Source organism: Prorops nasuta, unplaced genomic scaffold, assembly GCF_024137725.1.
Source record: "Prorops nasuta isolate Cenicafe-Biocafe unplaced genomic scaffold, Cenicafe_Pnas_1.2 PNAS00002, whole genome shotgun sequence".
NCBI classification, from domain to species: Eukaryota; Metazoa; Arthropoda; class Insecta; order Hymenoptera; family Bethylidae; genus Prorops; species Prorops nasuta.
Window position 1 is genome coordinate 777115 of NW_027116799.1, and position 22061 is coordinate 799175.

At 40.7% G+C, this 22061-nt stretch overlaps 1 protein-coding gene across 4 annotated transcripts in view; it reads left to right on the forward strand.

Annotated features, from left to right (window-relative positions):
* The window catches only part of LOC136775106 (dual specificity protein phosphatase 10-like), a 39474-nt gene that overhangs the window by 1651 nt on the left and 15762 nt on the right, over nt 1–22061 (forward strand). The window contains exons 2-4 of one of the 4 annotated variants that reach the window (XM_066729609.1): nt 2327–2673; nt 3524–3730; nt 13182–14072. In XM_066729609.1, the coding sequence (XP_066585706.1) occupies nt 2556–2673; nt 3524–3730; nt 13182–14072 (1216 nt within the window). In that variant the 5' untranslated portion in view covers nt 2327–2555. Of the gene's footprint in view, nt 1–2326; nt 2674–3520; nt 3731–7528; nt 8761–11721; nt 12477–13181; nt 14073–22061 lie in introns of those variants that run through there. The other 3 variants (XM_066729600.1, XM_066729621.1, XM_066729615.1) reach the window with 3 other exon arrangements.

Below are 22061 nucleotides of genomic sequence, written 5' to 3' on the forward strand. Positions count from 1 at the left end.
ACATATTGCTCGCGTTATCGATCCGTTTTAACTGCGGAATAAATCACAGGCCATCTCTCTACTTTACATAGCATTATTGCTCTATCGTTCGGTGCAAATCTAAAGTATATAATACACTCGGGCCCGATTTATACCGTCCTAGTCGGACGATCTGTAAATTTCGATAAAAAGAGAATTCGATTGGACTATTAATGGTTTCGTAGTATATTCTATATAGAAGAATTCTTATAATAATAAAAATACGCTTCGGGGGGCGCCTCGTTGGCTTGCTTTTCTAATCATGGCACTTTTTTTTTATCACTTCCGACAAATCGCATTAGATAACGCCAGGTTATAGTCGGAAATTCTTCGTCATTGAGCAGCACCCGAGTGAACAAGCATGGTATGATATATATATATATATATATATACATGCAGGATAAGTTGGTGTGTGGAAAATCCAACGACAAGTTATATTTAAATAAAGAGATATTTCGCATCGAGTGCACATGGCGTATCTGTGGCGATACGATGTGACGGGGATAAGTATAGTTATAGTGTTGGTGACACACGATTTACGTAGATATAGATACACTGATAATAATGTAGTTATTCGATGGTGAACGGTAGTCCGTTACGCTCCAGTAACTGTAATTTGCGAGAATGCGATCTCACTTGTATTAATGAGGCGTTTTAAAACGATAATTATAATGGAGAAGTATAATATACGCGACAAGTTGTAAGCGTTTGAAAAATACGTGAGTTGCGTTCGAGCGTACCGTCGGCGCGCCGCTGCAGATATACAGATATATGTATATGTATAATAGAGTGCAAGAGTGGATGAACTCGAACGCGTGAGTAGTAAAAGCGATCAGCTCGAGACATAAACGCGCACCGAGTCCTTGCCGCAGCCTTGCGTTTTCTCCTTGAGGCTGAACTCTGTTGAATGCAGTACTAGACTATCGGCTATAGTACAACACTCGCACTCTCTCTCTCTCTCTCTCTCTCTCTTCCTATACCAATTCGAATTCTCTTTCATCGAAAGCAGTGTCTCCTGCGTGTGTGTACTATATATATAAATATATAGTACATAAGCATGCGATAGCTCGACTATAAAACTACTTCTCGACTCGACCACTTAATTTGCATTTCACATTCCAACGAGCAGTAATTAAATCATAAATTATCGCAATTTCTTATATTAAGGAAAAGTCGAAGGGTACGTGGTACAAAATATCGATAAAAAGTAAAAATATGCTAAGGAAATATCGTGCGGTTTTTTGTGAGTGAATTATTATTCTGTATTAGGTTATTGAATTGGACTGTATTTGGAGCGTTCGTTGTTGGACTGTGCGAAGATAATGTGACGGGAGGGGGGTGGGGGGGGGGGGGGGGGGGATTTAATATTAAGAAAAAAATAAAGGTTATGTTGTAAAAAATCGGGAGGAAAGGAGAATATTCTAAAAAAGACCGTGCGTTCTATTTTGTGAGCGGAATGATCCTTGTGTATTAGTTTATTGAATTGGATTGTATTTGGAGCGTCCGTCCGTGGACTGTGCAATGATAATCCAGCCGGGAGGTTTTACTTTGAGAAAGGGCGTTGGTGGCGTCAGCGCTAGGACAAAGAGACGGCGTTTCTTGCTCTCCTTGGACAGAGTTCCTGCTCCTTCTTCAAGGTTCCAATCAATGACTGCGTAAGCGTAAGTGTAAGAGTCAACGGACGTATCTTTCCGTCGCGTCGTTCCAAACAGGCCGATCCAAGTACGCCCATCAAACTTTTCCAATCCAATTGGAAGAAGAATTATTTTTACCAAAGCTAATTCCGTATTTTACCTAAAGTTTCCTATTCAACATAATATATGTAGCTGCCTAGATAATTTAGGGAAAATATTTCGGATCTCAGACAAGCTGTATAATCATTCTTGCGTGATGAATATTGTGTAGTTATTATTATTATACAGTTGAATTCTTTTTAAATCCTATACAAAATATTTATAGTATACTATGGTTAAATTAACGCATGATCTTGGATTATTATATATATAAGTTGCTACTTTTTAAATAAGAAAGTATGTGCGGATTAGTTAATAAAACTAATAATAGATTTAAGTCACTAAATAAATAGCTGAAGACTATAAATATCAAATACTGTTTATACGTTAATGACAATTTAATACCTAAATCGAGAAATTAATTATCGTTTGAGGAATAAAATTAATAAACGATAAATTTCAAAAATGAAGAAAATTAATTTCTTATAATGCATAATAAAAAGCTTGATAATTCATGTTGCGTGCGAATGTAAATTTAGTGTGGCAAGTAAAAGGACTCGCGGTATTTTTTTCAGAGGCCAGTTGTGGCAGTTGCTGCGCAAGGAAGTTGGTTGATGTTCAGGGTTAATTGTTCGGATATGGCGATTGGCAAGGGGAACCGGCTCGGTTATCGCAGACACCAGATTCTCCAGTGATTTGGCGAGAGGCGGCATGCCAGTGCAAGCACTGCAACCTCCGGGCTCCGACTAGCACTTGGACTTGGCGCTACGTGAATCAGGATTCCAAGTATCAGCCGAGCCAAGGATGAGTGCTAAGATATCGCTTGTTGGCTGCAGCGGAGCGCAGTCCTCGCTCAGCCACCGCGTTCAATCATCATCGGAACTGCTAATCCCGAGACCCCTCAAGAGACCATTATCACCAAGTGAGTCCCAACGAAATTTTCTTTCATCCTCTCTCTCTCTCTCTCTCTCTTGAATATTCTAATTGTATATTAATCAAACGTCGTACATTGGAGTGAAAATCCCAATGAAAATGATTATTACAGAAAAGAGCTCGTTTTGCAATAAATGCTCGACATTTTCCATAAATTAATAACATAAACCTCGAGTACAACGTTCGCCATAATTTCATTATCTTTCAACTGTGAAAGTAGCACACAGCCTGTGTTACGAAAACTCTATTTTATAAAAAACAATAGTCACCGTCACGTGGTTTCTTTCGATTCATCGATTTATTGTGCGGTGACTGATCTCGCGATCTGCTGACGCACACCCATCAAGCAAACAACCCAAATATTTTATACATCGTACCGATAAAATAGCTTTATCAGCGGATATACCAGGAAAATTTCATCGGCCTTTTCCGCGAACGGTACAACACCAATCGTATAAGGGCTTTCAACGTTTTGCATCATACGTTGAAATTGCACATAGACGGAAGTGACTGTGTAAAAATAAAATAGTTATAGTTATATTACAATTAATGAGAGTGGAAAAATTAGAGACCACATATAGCTTATTCCAACGAAATAAGCTGTTCCCGAAGAAAACAGGAAGAGCGTTATAGATATGATTGGTGCAGTAAAAACGGGGTGACGCGAGTTGCGAAGGAATTTTTGCTGAAATAATGACGAGTAGGTAGATTCGCGCGAATGTGCACACGTAAGCGATTGATGAGTAGACGCTGGCTGCGCACGCGGTAGTGTGGTACGCGACGCCACGAGGCATCCGATTAAACGCCTGTTCTGATCGAAAGGATGCGTTCGTTAGCAGGGGAGGTGAGCAGCAGCTGTGGCAAAAGAACCGTTAAACGAGTGGCGCTTCTCGAGACGGATACACGCGCACCATTGGCCAAATCGTGCTTCACGCCCGAGGAAAAGGAGGATCCGGAGAAAACTTGCGAGATGCCAGCCCTGACACATACTCGTACTACTGCCACTTTCGCACCTATCCAGAGCTTCAGCTTTCCACCGCTCAGAGGTCAGTTTTTTTTCTCATTTACAAAAATAATTTAATTCATTATATCACTCATATTTCCTTGCATTTTTTGCTCTACGTACGACGTTACATCGTTAAGAATTAAGGTGACAATTAAACGCGAACAATGAGCTGTGATCCTTTCGATTCATAGTATTCGTATAGCTGCGATACTCTTGCAAGATGCTGCACAATCGAGATAAAGAATTCTTAGAATGATTTTATTGAAAATATTTCACCTTTATCCTGTGCCTTATTATTATGTAGATACGTGGCATTTTTTCGACAATCGAATAATAATTTATTGCAACTATTTTTTTATCGAATGCAAATGTTTTCTGGCAATATTGCATATGGTAACTTCAGCCTTAACGTATCTTTAAGACAACAGGAATGCATAATTGCTGCAGATTAACAATCGATATCCTACACGATATAATCTAGACAGACGATTCGAAGTGTGATTTTCCTCATAATAATTCACCTCTTCTACACTTTAATTTTTATAGTAATTATATAGAGATGTAGGTATACGTGAAATTTGTTGGAGAGTCGAAAAACGATTGATCGCAACTATTTCTTAATATTTATCACACATGCTCTCTGACAATGTCACATATCTGGTCATTTCCGTGCTAACGAATCTTCGACGCAGTACGAATGCATAATTGTTGCGGAAATGGTGAAGTGCCTGAGGACAGCGTGCACGCACGTGTGTTTGTGTGTGTATAGGTACATAAATAACGTAGTTGACTCGGTAAGTAAGTCACCGGACGAGAAGGCAGAATCAGAATCGGTGAGTCAAGTTGTGTACGTGACGCCACTCTTCGGGTCGAGAACCACTTTCTATCCACCCCACTCGTTCCTGGCATTCCGTCGTTATTCGAGTAACGCCCCCTCCCCTCTCCCTCTTAAAACTCTTTAGAAAAGAAAAGTAGAAAGGAACGGTCATTAAGATTTCTTTTGGGACCGTCCGAAAGAATCCGAAACTCTATATAACATAAATAAATCAAACTCGTTCCTCTGCAGCATAATATCAATATATTTTTTTATCAACCCTAATGTCCATTTTTTATCTCAAAAAGGACAGAAATTAAGAGAGCATTGCAAGTCATCGACCAGTTTTGATCTTTTTCAAAGAAAATTGCAAAAAAAGACAACTTTGGATAAGAGATGTAATTTTGTATTATCGAAACTTTTATTGGCTGCAATCGGTAATCGGATTTATTTGGGAGAAAGCCGGCCATAATAGAGTAGAGGCTACCGGGGCTTTGGAACAATATTACCGCAGCTATATGGTATATATACAACATATCTACTGGAGAGTCTTTTATCAGCTGGTATGACGTCACATTGATAGTGTATAAAGACGCGTGTTTACATACAAGCGTTGTGTTATCAGTAATGCAGCAAGTGTTACATGCTACTATGACTGTAGCATCTGACAGTGCGCAAAGCTTAAAGTTTCTTCCCTATTTTTTGCCCAGAATTTAGTATTTAGATCTAGAAGAGAAAAACACGTTTGTTATTCCTCGTTGTTAAATGAGAACTCGAAACCGTTGGGAGACCTGAAATGACATATATATATACGTATATAGACGCACAGGGTACATTGTAAGATGTCAATTGAGACAGAAGTTCTAACAGAGAATGTAAACCTTCCATATAGGAAGGATTGTGTATGTATGTGTGTATGTGTGTGTTTATCGTTGGTTCGACCCGACTGATGCTTGTATGTATGATGTCAGGCTCTATCTTTGGCTCGGAGTAGATGACCACGAGCAAATATGTGTTCGCATCTGCTCACATGCATGAAAACTTTCCACATTTATGCGATTTCTTCCTATATAAACTCGCCCCCTACTATTTCATTGATATACTACGTTTAACAGATTTCTCTCTCCATGGATGAATCGAACAGAGATCCAGCTCTGGGAATCTTCGTTCCACGGAAATTCATAATTCTTCTTTTTTTTTATCTCGATAAAAAAACAAATTCAAACTCGATCTGCTTCTGGCTGACAAACATTTCATTGACCGAAATAAAGATGATACGTGCCAAGAGCTTAAACAATAATTGCAGTCGTAGATGCTGAGTTTATTAAAGTACAAATATGTCGACGCTGATGTACCGATACAATCTTATCTCGCGTGATTATTCCTGAATCCGAGTGCATCGATTGTTCTAGATAAAAAAAAATCATAGGCTAGGAATGAAAAACAAAGTGTAATTAAGCAAATATATATTATAGGTTTCTTTCCCCTTTCGGAAGATTGAGACTTAATCCGCCTGACAATTTTCTTATCGGTTCATGTGCAAAGTATGTTTTAAAGAAATTCTGATTGACTGGGAAATAATGTAGAAGAAAAGTGTGGTTAATTGGAATTATCATGAACGTTCTATGCTCTATGGACGGAAGTTAATCTTAGTCATGGATGCATATCGTCGAGATCGAACCGGATATCGTGCATGTTTTCTCTTATAAAAACAAATGGCAGAGATCATTCGATTCCGATATCAATTATTTATATCGATGTAATCCGACGCGGAGGAAATTTAACTGGATTTTTGTTCTACATTATAATATATTCTTCATGGAAAAATACATGACATGTGTGAGTATTCAAATGATTACGTATAACCAGCTTTTTTTCAGTCGATTATCAAGATAAAGGAATGACAATGATAGTTATTATCAGCAACTGATTTACCTCTTCGGCAACTGCTTAATCATTTGCACACACACAGGCAAGCGTAAACATATTTTTATTCAATAGATATATAAAACGTATCATCACTGTTCGTCCTACAAATTTTAAGGGATGACGCGGTACATCATTTTAAATAGCTTTCAGCTATAAGCATGAAATTGAGAAAACAAGCGTTTAATATTTGTAATTTTTCGCAATTTTAGCATTGACGTACAACATTTCTACGTATATTATATACAAGGTGGTTTGACACGCACAACTCTGAATAAACTAGTCCACACTAATACAAGAATTATAAATACAATTACAAAATTCTTCAGCGTATTAAAAACTGAAAATATTTATATTATTCTACACTTTAAAATTATTCATTACGCACGTCCTTATTGATAAAAATTGAGTAAATAAATTACATGTTTGATAACCTATTAAAATTTATCCCGGTATTATTGCGACACGTATACATATATAGTATACATACAGGAGCATTCAACGTAAATCACTGAAATCAAAGAGCACCATGAAGAAATTAAAACTGTGTGTTCTACATAGGTGTGATCCTGGAAAAAGGAAGTCCTGTGCTGAAAGAATGGCGTACACACCGCTATAATAATAAAAGACCACAAACAAATACATACAAAGAAAGGAACAAGAACGACGTTAGCCGGTGACTCATCGCTTGGCTCGATTACGCGTACGAGTGTGTGCGCACGTTCGTGTGTCTTCACGCTCTCTCTCTCTCTCCCTCTCCCTCTCATTTTTTACGTGTCTAACCAACACAGTCCTCATTATATACATATACACACACGTACACAGCTCGTCTCTCACACAGTACTATAATCATCTTCCTTAAAGTCTTTTTTCATTAAAAGCAAAAAAAACCTTGAAATCCGTTCAATGATACAATTTAATCACAGGCGACTTTTACCTCAAACCGCGCGTATGAATAAAGAATTACAGAGTGGAGGGGGGGGGGGGGGGGGATTGGATAGTGGAATGTGAAAAGTTTGGTTTGTGTAGGTAGTTAGGGCCAATAACCGGATTGGATAGTAGTTACGTCCTTGCAGAGTGGAGTCGGTGTGCGTGCGGTTACACCGGAGAGTCTTACGTGTATGTACTACGATGTACAGACACAGATAGCTATATTATCGCTTCCACGACTCTCCTTCGCATTTGCATATATGTATATCAGTCCTTGTGGAGAACGTACGTACCTATACATCCTAAAGGCACTACTATATTCCAGAAAGAGAGATTCGACAAGAATTTATCTTGGATTTACCGATTCTGTGATCCACGGGAGCTCCCCTCTCCCTTCAACACACACACACACGCACACGCACACGCACACGGCGTTGGCATACTTGTCTCTCGCGAAGAATTGGCTCATTCACTCGCTAGTCGAGTCAGTGTCGGTCCTTTCCTCGCAGAAGAGTATAGAGCGTGCAAACTGTGCAAATAAGAAGGAAGGGCAGAGAGGAGTGTTGGCACGTGCGTGTGAGTGGTGAGACGCGTTGGTTGCCGGTCTCGTCACTGGCGTCGTCGTGTATTGGTCCGCGCGAGCTGGTGGTGTACGGCGGCGAGGAGTCGGAGGAGTAGCAGGCGGGCCCTGTCGAACGAACAAGCATATCGGTGTGTGCGTGCGTGTACAACGAACGTGTACTACTCTCTTCTCTGCTCCGCTTCGCGCGCCGCCTTACCACTCTCGCAGTCTCGCAGGCCTCGAACCGGCCGAACCGCCTCAGCGGAACACAGTCAGCACTCAGTGCCACTCAGCAGAGGCCGCCGGAGGAGAGCCGCCGTCGCCGAGAGTGTTCGTCCGAGTTGGGTCGGATCGGAAGGAACGTAGCGGCTCGTAGCGTAGCAGTCAGTAGCCGTTCAGTCTACGCTCGTCAGCCGTTGTGCACGGATACCGCACTCTTGGCCGAACATGTGACGATCGAAAATCGTGTTTACTTCCGGTCTGGTCTCTGTATAACATGCGAGCACCGAGGAGGGTCCGGCGGAAACCGCGACGGAACCGCGCGCTACTCCCACTCTCCTGACTCTTTTGCTCCAGAAACCAAAATTCCTCTCGATCCTCTCTCCCTCCTCTTCCGTTCGCCATTCGCACTTCCGGTCGATCCAGTCTTTTTCGCGGGAGGAGCACAGTTCGGTGATCGCTCCCTCCGTCTGTGCGCGTGAATCGGACTTGACGACAGCTCTGCGTCATCGTTGAAGCAGCTAAGGGAGCTGCTTCCTTCTCTCTCTCTCTCTCTCTCTCTCTCTCTCTCTTGCTCTATCACTGCCGTGACGAACCGGTTCAATCGAGATCGAGAAAGGTAGGTGCTGAAGACGCTACCGTACACCACGGGTTTTATTCTTTATTCTTGTTTATTGCTTTTCCACTCTTTTGATTTTCGCACTTGCCACAAGCTTCTCCTTCTTCTTCTTCTCCCTCATCATCTTTGACTAACATAGAAAACAAGCTTTCCCCCTCCCTCGCGATAACGATAGCCATCCCCTCGCAACAATTGGTCATTCATAATCAGTGAATTTCGTACGCGCTCTTTTTCTTATCTCGTGACGCAACCGGAAAACTTTATATAATGTTAACGAGGTACCGCGTGACAGACTTTTTTTTCGATTGTAATGGGTCGTAGGCTGCGATATTCGTTTTATAATAATGCTTTGGTTCGTACACTTTTGCACCTAGTCGACTTATCAACTTAATTGCGCAGTGGCCTGTATTTTGAAAATATCTCGCAGATTACTATCTAGGCTACCCGCGGCCGTAATCGTCGATGATGTGGACAGTTCTAGCGTTTATGGAAGTATGTATATAAGAGAAGCTTGATGTCATTCGCGATAAGCTTATTTGTTGGAACCGCTTCTGCATGGTACCTGTATTACAGATAAAGAAAGACTTTTCACCGAATAGTTGCGATTTTCTTCCAAAGAAAAACGAGGATAATTTTCGGCTGAATTATAATACATATATATAAATCTGTATATTCATAGCAAAGTAATAAATGTAAATAATAGCGAGTGTAAATAAACGGGACGATAGTGGCAGACCGTGCTATAGGAACAAGTGTGCAAACTATTCCAGAAATGATTCATTCGCTCATTTTATTTCTGTTCGCTGACTGTTTAAGCCAAGTGACACGGAAGTTTCATTTGGCTTTGCAGAACTCGAGGCTGATTAATCTACATCGCTTTTCGGTCTTTCCAATGAACCACGCGCGTTCAACATGAAATTGCACTAGACGTCGTAGTTAATTAACATTATAACGTTCGCGTCAGACTCGCACTGCGAATCTGGAGAAACGGATCGTTCGGATTAATCAAAGTTGCAGTTACTCGAATGTATGGATGCTTCCTAATTAAACCGATATGAAACACGGATGTACACATATACGAGGCCTGCCAGGAGTCGTACAACCTTTCATTAAATAGTACATTATAACAACGTTATTGGCATGAAATTAAAAAATCATTGAAATTTTTATTACCTAACTCTCTGCGAGAAATAATGTGAATTCTATTTTTTTTCTTTTGTTCTAAACTTTCGCAACAGAGCATACGTTAAAAATTTATCAATGAATTAAATAATTCTAAAAACATATTGCACAAGAGTCTGTATATAAACTAAAATTTTCAATGATTCGATCGCCTATAAACAGTATATAAATTGTGCAGACAAAAATGTTGCACATAAACAGAGATTTTTCTACACTGTAATAAAGATTAATTGCTTCGACATTTAACTTGCAATTATTTCTAGTAAATTATTATTAAGATACTAACGAATGTTTCGAGCTCTTTCTTACAAATAAGAAACTCTATAAAATTTCTACAATTTTAAATTGCACTCTTAAGGAGAAAATGAAGTTGAAAGAAACAAATGTTTTTGCTGGTTGTTCCGGAGTTTCTTTAATTTAAGAGCGAATCAATGAGGCTAATTCGCATATGAAGAAAAAGGAGGAGAAGGACGGGGCCTATCTCCAGTTGAGAACGCAAGGAGAAAGAGCGAGAGAGGGCAGGTGTACTCGTGCTGGCGCTACACCTGTCCGCAGGCTTTCGAGCTGGCCCAGCCAGGCCGCCAGGTTGCCTCAGGCCACTCTTACTATACAGCAGTACAGCATCGAATTCCACTGCGTTTACTCATACGAAAGAATACAACGAACTCTAATGGCGGGAGAGGTAGGTGGGGGGGGGGGGGGGGGTGAGCTGGGAGCCAAGAGCTGGAGAGAGGACCAAGCAGGGAGAGGGTAAGGATCAGCTAGGGACTCTCCTCCATCGATGGTGGCGCTAGTGTCGTCCGCTACTGCCGAACGAACGGAGCTGTCCAGGTCCGGGAAAGAGAAAAGCAAAATGAGAAAAGACCGGGCCAGGCCAGCCTCACCTTCTAATATTAGTGGCTGAGTCACGGTGCGATTCGATCCTATAACTTCCCAGCATAAACCACCGCTCTTTTCTCTCAACTCTTTGCCCGAGGCATTCGCGCAAAACCATTTTCCTCGCTGCGGGAAAACTTGAGAGACGTCGAAGACTTCCTTTCGTACCGGTCCGAGTTTTTCACTACATGCACCAACTCGTCTAATCGCTATCGATCGAAGAATTATCGTTTTGCGAACGATGTTAAATTTATTCTAGGTCAGCTCGTTTAAATTATTGGTACAGAGAGACAAAAATTATTTGATTTTCAAAATTAATCTTTGTTTAAAAAATAAAGTCGACGAAACATCAACTCGGTGTACTGATGAAATTGAGAGAATGGAGTTTGATTGGACCGCGATGTATTTCTTTGAATCGAATGAATTATTTATTGAAATCCAAAAGGGGGGGGGGGTGTACATAACCGTGTAATCATCGACTATTCAAATAAATATTTATTTGAACAAAACGATTTTTGCTCTCGACGTAGATAAAGAATTATCTGACTTATGTCAAGCGTATTTTTAGAAAGATTAAAAGTGCGAAATTAAAAATATTCTTTCGCACTTAGTCGTGATTTATAATGAGCTATATTGGAAATGAAAGGAAAATTACGCAGGATTGGCATTCGAAACGTTGGTAGTATTCTGAACGATACTATATCGCGGTGTCTCGCGTGGGGAGGAAACTTTACAAGGACATCGGGAGATGTGTAATAGTGTCTCGGGTATCACTCGGAGATCAGAGTCTACGAGGTTTTTGTACACTATCGATCAAAGCTTAGCCCGAGTGAGGAAAGCAAAAAAACATAGTGGCTGATCGATGAACGATACGCATCCCTCGTACATCACGTAATTTCTAACTTAGGCCATCCCTGCTTACACTCGCTCTTTCGTAATGTCTCGCTAAGACATTGGTCTTAATCCAATTTCCAAATTAGAATTGTCTTCAGGGCCCAACAGGCGTTCCTTCGTCTTTCTTCTTCCCTCGGCTTGCACAATTCTAACTATCGAGCATTTGTCAAAAAAAAAAAAACAATAGAGCTTTCCTATTGCATTTATTCGGCTTAAGGTCGGTGTCACCTTGAATCAGGCTGCAAACCTCGTATATATATATATATATATATGATTGGCAGTTTTTTAGATCATTCCTATACCGATGCCCCACACGAGGCTTGGCCGTGATTCGAAGCGCCACCGACCTTTATTAAGGCGAGCCAGAGCTAATAGTTCATTGCTCGATCCACTTCCAAACGACGCTTTCGAAAAATACCACCGATGGCCATTGACCGCTTACAATAAAGAAAGGAATAAAGAAAAGGCTGGAAAGATTTGGCGACAGCAGCAGGAAAAATTATCTTATCGGTAATTAAGTCCACATTAAGAGAGCAAAAGTCGTTTATTTGCGACGAGTCGTTAAAAATGAGTCAGCATTGTCGCTTGTGCTTAAATGGAAGCTGGAAGGAAAAAAACGTTGACCTCGTGTACACGAAGAGCGATCGAAAAATGCAAGGAGCTTGAGAAATTATAGGTGCGCGGCAAGCGAGAATAGATCGTGATTCGTGAAAACCTTTAAATGCCAGGGGATAACACCTTAAGAAATTCACTCGCCCTTTCCAGTACGTATAATTTTGTTACGACCGAACGCTAAATTGGAATGAATAAAAAAAGAAACGCAATCTTACTTCTCTCGCTAAGTTTTCAGCAAATGCTTATAAAGCGCTAAAAAAAACTGGTGACTCACTTTCTCCACCAGAAATAAGGATTACGCCACGAGTGATATCGTTCCATACAAGTGTTGAAATTATTTAAATGAATATTTGTAGAAGCTCGATATTTTTGTCTAAATTTCAATATACCTACGCATAACTCTGCTGCGGCTTCTCTGATAATGCTTCTAAGATTATTTCACTGCAAATGTGGGTAAATAATTGTAATCTTTGCATATACATCCTTACAATTGCGAGCTTTGGACAAGTACTCGACTGCAGAGACGAAAGCGAAATTTTAAATTAACGTACGCTCTTAATTCTTTTATTATATAGTAATTAATATACAGAGTTCTGCTTGAATTATACCGAATACTAATTCCTCGTTTCTCGCAAATTGCGTTCTTACCTCTCCATTTCACATGTATGTAAACATATCTAACAAGAGAAACAGCTTAATTAAATAGTATTTAACATTATTACACACATTGGCACATGCAAGAAAAAGAATACGAAGAAATTATACTTTGTTGACAAAATAAAAAGTTTGAATTTGTTAAAATTGCAAGGAAAAACCAGCCCACACAGTCTAAAAAGTATGTATTGTTGTTTCAGCACCATCCCTGTCTCTGGATATATGTTGGAGTGACGCGAAGGAGAGGAAGGAAGAGGATAAGAATCAGAGAGGAAAAGTGGAGAAATCGTCAAGAATGTCAACGTTGGTCTGCTGCGAGCCAGTTACGGCTGGGCGTCCTCGCGATAATCTGAAGCTCGTGCTGAATCGAAGTTTGAGCGAGCCAGGACCACCAGCGGGGTCTTTCATGTCGACGCCAAACTCGCCGATCTCGCCGAGTTCCTCCACCAGCAGCAGCGTCGACAGCTGCATCACGGATTGCAGCTCGGCAAGCAGCTCGACAAACTGCACCTCGGACTCTGGCTGTGCCAGTAACGATAGCGATTGTTGCTCCTCTTGCGATACCGCTACCACTCATCATTTCCATCATCAGAAGCACAATCATCATCATCATCATCATCATCATCATCTCTTCCCGCTATCAGCCTCGAAACGTTGCAAGCTGGAGGCCGTCAGTCTACCGAGCAGTCCCTCCTCCGAGTGCAACACTCTTCAGCGTCAATTGGTCCTGAGGAGAACGAGGACCCTGACGAGCGAAGAGCTGGCGCTGAGATTGGCTCATCCAGAGTCAGCACCGGTCCTCCTGGACTGCAGACCGTTCATATTGTACAATGTCAATCATATCAGCGGAGCCATAAACCTTAATTGCTCCGATCGATTCAATCGCAGACGCTTGCAAATGGGCAAGGCCACCCTGGCCGATTTGGCAACAGCCAGAGAGGGCAAAGAGATCCTCAGGAGAAGACATTACAGGGAGGTGGTCGTTTATGACGATTGCACCGTACATCTGGACCATCTACCCGTACAGCATCCCTTGCTACTCGTTCTGGCAGCCCTGCTGGATGACAATAGAGAACCGGCTCTTCTTCTCGGTCAGTCTCATTTATTTTATTATATTTATACAAATATTCTTAGAATCACAACACATTATTCTTTCGTAAAATATTAAATCTGCCATTCTTTTCATTTTCGGTAACATAATGTGTGTATAGGGATCGATTCTGCTATATTATGTTTGATTCTTTTATTTTTCTCGGTCATTGTTCCTCGTTATCTATACGATATTCCTTGGATGGAAGTTCTTTTGTATAATTTATACCTTGATTTTTGACAATAGTGTGTGTAGGGATGTTAGTGTGAGTGTATTTTATTTTCTGTTTTTTCTTTTTTTGTTTCTTTTTTCTCAACCCCTCCCCTTGGCGCTGTAGCGAGAGATGCACTGCCAAATTGCCAGAGTTGCACAATATCGAAATGATGTCGCCTCTCGCCATTCATGATGAGGTTCGCCTTAATAGGCCAGGTTGGCAGCGGGGAACTCGGCTAGCAACTGCACTCCGATGAGCCTTCGATCAAATTTAGTAGGGAGCACAAATCATCGTTCGTTGACCTATGCTAGAAACCACAGGCCCATACCAAATTCTACGACGTCGCTCAAAAATAGATCCGATCTATATTTTTTCAGCTCTCAAAAATACAAGTTTCGTCCATTTAGCCGAACGGGTCTCCTCTTTTTCATCTTTCGTCTTAATTGTAACGAACCACAGTGACGAGTTAAATATATAAATGAATTGTAATTTAACATTTTCTCGATCCCTCTTAAAACAACATAATGATATTGAAAGCTGGTGGAAGCTTCTGTTTGATCATACGCGTGTGTTCATACCGGCCTTCTTCCTTGTCGCAGTCTCTCAAATCTAACTGTACTTGCTACAACTATTAACGATTTCCAACTCAAACGCGTTTTCTCGTTGAACGTGTTTCGATTACGAATAATACTTTATTTCAATGCACCGTAATCGAGCAACAGCAACGGCCAATTTTCTCCGTTTCATATACATACGAGAAATCTGTTATATAAATAAATATATATATATATATATACGAGAATTCACATGGAAGAATTTTACATCAATTACATGATAATTATCGACCATTGAAAACGAAATAACGAAAGCATTCGGTATAATAATTGCACAGGAGAAGTATTTAATTTAAAACAAATCTACGCATAGATTTGCTGTAATTACCAGTTTTTATTTGTAGATTTGGAAGAAAAGTTTTTATTATTTTTAATATTTTCTAATACTCTACGTGGATGAAGTAATAGAGAGGGATTAGGAAAATTTCAAAGAGAGTATATATATATATATATACGTTGACTTTTGAATTAAAGAAGGTAAAGGGGCAATGTTCGAAAATGCTCTTTCATCCAAGAATCGCATAGCGAAGCTTTATTCCTCTGGTTGCGGTGTTCAAAAGAATACGCAAATGTGCGCGTGTGCGTATACTATATATGCATGGCGGAAGAGAAGCTGGATTATACGAGGGCAAGAAGAGAAGAAAGGGAAAAAATAAGAGATAAAAGAGAGGCCACAGCAGCAGGAGGTACTTGGAGTCACCATCATCATCTCGGTATATATACCATATGTACTATATAGTATATATACACACTTATACATAAGCAAAGCAGTCAGTGTGGGGCGAAAGGTGGGGACCTATACATAGGAATGACTCATGTCGGAGATGACGACGCGAATAGTCGGCCAGAATTTGCGCACCGCTCTCTTCTTTTCTGCCCTCTTCTCTTCTCTTCCGTTCCATTCCGTTCCGTTCCGTTCCATCTCGACGGAGACTGGAACTGACTCGATGGAACCGACCTCGATTTCCTCTTCTCCAAACAACTCTATTCTTTTTATTTATTATTTTATATACTCGCTTATATAGGGACCACTAAGTTTAAATCGATAAGAAGAAGAAGTAGAAAAAGCGAAAAGGTCAAGGGTCGAGGAACGACGCAATCGTGAGATCGACGTCTCTTTGAAAATCTCTACGGTCGGCCTTCGTCTCTCTCTCTCTCTCTCTCTCTGTTAAGGATCCTTGTCCCTCTCGATACTCCACTCATTGTGTCCTGCACGAAACTCTAGCAAGATTCCGCATATAGAATATTTATGATTCAGACTGCCGCGCGCGCGGCGTCATTCTTCACGCTTGAGATTTTTGAGAGTTCGCCTGCTTGGTTAAAATTTATTTATTGACTTTATCGATAGCTCGTGAGTCAGCCGATCCGCTTGGCAGTTAACATTACAGTTCTTTCCGTGCTCGTTGCCTTGATTTTTCTCTCGCTCATGTAGAAATTCGAGTAGATTTAAGCATGCCGAGGCTGATGGCTATTCTCGCGTCGATCATTCTTGCTCTCTGTCTGCGTTTTATAAACTTGTGCTTTCTTTTGTCGAGATATTTTCGTCCATGTATATATATATATATAAAAGATAACCGGTAAAACGAGATGTAAAAAGCGTTAAACATTGCTAGAAAGAAATATTACCGTGAGGACGTTCGAGGTACGTGCGGCCGGACCTTCGTGTTTCTTCAAGGTCCCCGTCGACATGAATGCGAGCGAGCGAACGAACTGAGGTTATCGACTGACCAAAGCCAAAGGATACCGCTTATTCGCCCGATGACGAGAGCAGAGCTGCCATACTAAATTCAATGATAAACTATAACGTCATCATCCATCAGCATCCCATCCCACCCCTGTACAAGCAGCGAAAAAAAACTATGACGAATGGAATAAAACTACAGCGCATTTTCATAACGCGAAGAACCAAAAGTTGAAAAACTCTTAAAGATATTTATTTACCATTCTCGTGCTATCTATGAATAAATGCTAATATTTTATAATCGAGGCTAGGCTCGATACATTTCAGCACTCCTTTTTCTATAATAAGATTTAGTTGTCGCACTAACTTGCAGTTTTTATTGAAGAATGACTCAAAGGTCATCCACCTCCGTAAGGTCCTTGAACAAAATCTATCAGCATTCGTATATAGATTAAGCATGACGTCAACCAAGTAACGACATTTAAGTACTCCAGTTTAGATAAAGTGTCTTATTTACGAGTATAAGTCATTCCAACTAGAACGCTGTTCCATCGAATTACCAAATATTTTCAAAACAATATATAGTCGAATGTGATCTCGATTCGATAAGAATAAAAAATCGAAATTCTTGTATATCTTTTGGGTTTAATTATTAGGCGTCCTCGGCGAGTGGTCGATGAATTAATAAACGCTATATACTCGAAGAGCATAATAAATAAATGTATATGTGTGTGTAAGCATATACAGCAAAGTGATAAGAGAGCACTGAGCAGTATTGGACGCATTTACAAAAGAATTAAAAACGATGCTATGCTTTGGCAAATTATGTAACACGGGGGAACTGTCTAGTCTGTTAAGTGTACTACAATACAATAACGTTTATTATACTGTATTATGTTACAAAACGCGTTATAGCTTTGAATAATTGTCTCATCTCTTATACAATAGCAATCTATTTCTTTTTCGAAGCTAACTCTTGATCGGATTGTCGCGACATTCGCAAATTGCTTGAATAGATGCAGCGTGAGTAGTCCTTGAAGCCCCATTTAACTATTACAGCGTCATCCTACATTTCAAGCTTATCGACAATTACGTACTTTTACGTTCATCTCTCAATTTCCTTCCATCGCGATGCAAAACAGACAATTTACGTTTCATTCGCGTCCAGCTTTTATTTACCAATATACATACGGAGAATGCGATGGAACAAAATTTCAGCATCTTAGCGTTAGCCTTGAATTTATCCTGGTTCATATTTCTCTCGTACAATATATATATATACACGAAAAAAAATATCTCAACCAGTAAACAAAATTCATTGTAAAAATAAATGTTGTTTTTGTTGTAACGAAAAATTGTTCTTTGATTTAAAACATTTTTATATACGCATAAACATACAGTACTATAGGAAGGAAGAGGGCACAGAGTCTAGAGAGGGAGAACGGAGGAAACGTGGCCTATAGCGTCCCAGGGCACTGGGCAGATCGCGGAACGCCAGCCAAGTCTCGTAATCCGCTTCTGAGTCATGGCTAAATATCCAAAAGAGAGACTGCGCTGGGCTGGGGGATGCGTTATGCAATAAGATTTTGACATACGGCCGAGTGAGTTTAGCCAGCGTAAACAGGCTGCTGTGTGCTGTGTAATACTGTGTATACGCGCGCGCGCAGGGTTAAAACGCAAAGGCTGACTCACGCGTTCTCTCCTTTACTCTCCTCCCCCCTGACACCCCCGCCTCGACGTTAAAGCGTCGCGATTCTTTCTTAATCCCGTAACAAGTACCAGCATTGTCGAACCTGTACTATCCCGCATCCGGCGTGGTTTATTATATCGATTGGTAACCCCCCTCTCAATTATATATATATATATATATGTTTTTGTGTGTATAACGTTAATCAAGCAACGAAAAACATTGACACAGTTTTGTCATTAAGCCGAATCGAGGACAATAACGTAAACGCTCAATTTCCACGATTTCACTGCTCTATTGTTTTTGTTTTTGCAATTGCTGTGTGTTGCTCTCTCGATGTAGATGTGTATATATGTATATAAGAAGCGCAGAAAAAAGCAATGGTGTGTTTTACCCATTGAGGCCTATTCTCCGCGTAATCGCGTTCATTGTCGCGAACACACACGATATCTGTCATCTGCCTCATCGTCGTTCTATCGTAGCTTCCGCTACATTAATGTCGAATTACGCCAGTCAGCGTGAAACAGCCACCCACGAAGCCTATTCGACGGAGGATTGCTGCGCACGTTGCTCTTTCATAAATGCCTTCTTCGATGCTATATAGAATAAATTCACAATTCTTCATTTATTCACAGAAATTTTCCATTTTCTCTTCCCAAGCTCTGAATTTTGCTAAATAACGCGGTATTTCTTTGTTGGTTTATCTACTTTCGTAATTCTGATAAGGAGAGTGTATATATAAAGCATAATTTAAGATTTTAACGCGATAAGTTAATTGGACAGCTTTATACATATATATATATATATATATATATATATATATATCTACATTATTAAATAGTTTTCTCGCGAAAGCAGAAGTTGAACTATGCAGGATAGAAAAATTCCTATTATATACCTGCGATAAAGGATCAGTCATGGTTTCTCACACACTGGAGGGAACAAAGCCAATGGAGAAGAAATCGTAGAACGGAAAGTTGGTGGAAATCTGTTATAGCGAGCGGTACGCGTAACGTCCCGCTGCTGTAATTCATGCAAATTGCATTACAGTCATCGCGTAGAGCTGTTCGATGGTTATCGCCAGACCGAAACCTTTCATTCATCGCGTCATTCATTCCATTCTTTCTGCATGAATGTATATCGCAGCTTCCTCCTCGATACTCGCCAGTTTATCTTTCAAACTTTTCTTTATATACAATTTATTTATCTTTTAAAGAAATGCAAATGCGTCCGCCGTGTTATGCAACAAACGCACCGGCGTCGACTAATAAGTTTATTCGCTCGATCATTTTCCGTAATTATTACATCACGTTAATTCTGTTATATATATATATATAATATATATATATTTATAATAGCGAGAAAGAGGCCAATAATTGGCATCTCTCGACCCTCGAGGAATGGTACGAAATTGAAATTGAGAAATGCGCGTGAGCGTGAAACAGTTCAGCGTCCCAACGGGCTCCGTAGCGTTATGGACGCCAAAGACATATTGGCTGTATAGGGAGAGCGAGAGAGAGAGACTTAATGAATTAGTCATCGCTTTTTGAGAGCAGTGGGGCCGAATTTTGCCTTTGTGAGCTTTTCCTAAGCCCTCGTGTTCGGATTGCGAGGTGGTGTTGGGTCGTCATTAAGAGGGGGAAGGAAGGGGGGATACGGCCTGCGTCGTAGAACGCATCTGGATCAGCTGTCGATGACGATTATTATATATATAATATGAGTCACCAGCTATAGTTCGGTTTAAAGTGTATCAATGACTAACGTGTCCAGCTCACCCCCTAAGCACCCCTATATAGCACATATATACTCGTCCCTTTGAATCTCTCTTTTTTCAACGAGCATCGCTGCGACTTTCTCTCCAGCCCTTCCGATTTCCCGCCCCCTTTTCCCTAATTCAAGGGCTTATTCAACTAACCTGAATGCGTATGACGTGTACGCGTTACCCCCACACTCCTCGGCCACAACTACCGATGACTGATCGCGTTGCGTGTGCTAGCCACGTGTGTGCGTCCCTTGCTCTGTTTATACCAAATGTACTCGGTGAACGTGAGGAGTTTACTGAAACGCGTATATGGTCCATCCAGGCTATGCGAGCCATCCACCGATATACTGCATGTACACACGAGTGCCACATGGAGGACCTGCTACTGACACATCATTCCTTCAAGCTGCTGCACAATAGATTTTCCTTTGGCTCTTCCAATATATTAATTCTCCCCCACTCCCCTCCCTCTATCATCAGTTAGAAACAATTGCAAGGGACTTTGTTGAGATATAAATCTGCGCACCAAGTCGATAAGATACACGCGCCGGATCCGATCGATCGGAAGAATTAATCTTGTTCTTTGATTCAATGAAAAACTATCGATTGGTTGAAATATTTACCTCAGCCGACGAGACGTATTTCCCTCTTTAGGAATCGACCAGGAAAAACGAAGCATGACGCATACGAGTCGAACGATTTTTGGTAGGGTGAGTTTAAGAGAGTTCAGTCTCCAGAAGGACCTGTGGATCCTTTGGGAGAAGCACTTTCGGCTATTTACCGATCGAACCAAGTCAATATACACACACGGAGGAGCACTACCCTAAACTCTCAAGATAATTTTCATTTACCGCTCGAGACCTTTTCGCGTCTCTTTAATCCCCCGAAGCTTATTACTCTTTACATATATAGTATATATATATATATATATATAGAGTACAAGAGAGAAGCTAGAGTTTTCCGGTCCATCGAACTCTCCGCCGGAGAAGTCTTATTAATATTTACTCGAGGCGTGACGAATCAACTATTTATCGCTAAAAATAATCTCCATCCTCCGAGTTGGACGGGTAAATATATATACTATGAAGAATATAATAGAGAGCGATCGATATAAGAGAGAATTGTTGTAAAAGAGATAAATTATAATGTTTTCGCGGTATTATTATTATTGTTAGCGGTCTGTTAATCGTCAAGTGTGTGAGTCATGGCGAGCGTTATGCTCGTGGAACACAAGAGCTCTATCTACTCTGCTACGGCAACGGCATAGCGGCATAGCGTAATCCGCTCTCTGAAACAATACGTTATATTGCCTCTCCAAGAAGAAGTCATTATCTCAGCAGACCTCACAACCCGTTTCAATTAAATCGTTACGTTATATGCATGTAAATATTTTGTCGTCGCTGTGTATACACTCGTGTGGCAAGGTTTTCCTTCGAATTTCCCGTTGCGTCGGTGCGAGAATTTTTCAGAAAGATTGCACAATGCGTTGCACGTCGAATTGACACTGGCGATATAAAATAAATTGGCGATATCGTTGAGATAATTGCTGCTGGCTGTGAGTCAGCCGGATAATCGACACAGTTACGATTATTGCACGCCATAATACGATGCCTTGTAATATTTTTCTCTGCACTATTAGACTAGCTATGCTATATAGTTATTGTATATATATATATATATATAGTAGATGGGTAATAAGGTGAGTTTTTCCGGGCGTAAAAGCGCGAAACAATGCAGCGAGAAAGGACGATGGCCTCGTGATGTTTTAGAACGCGGCGTTTCTAATCCTTACGGTTACGGCCTCTCTCTCTCTCTCTCTCTCTCCCTCTCCAGATACAAACCTATATATACATCTATCTCTATCTCTATCTCCATGGGTCGTCAAAACGTCGAATCACGAATGCTTCGCTGCTTACTTTCTCTCTGACTCACCAGGCCTCGTCGTCCGCTTTGATCCACTTGTTCCTGTATACGACTCGTTTCAACGAACCAGCTCTCAATTCGCTCATCTATCTCGAGAATGCAACACTCC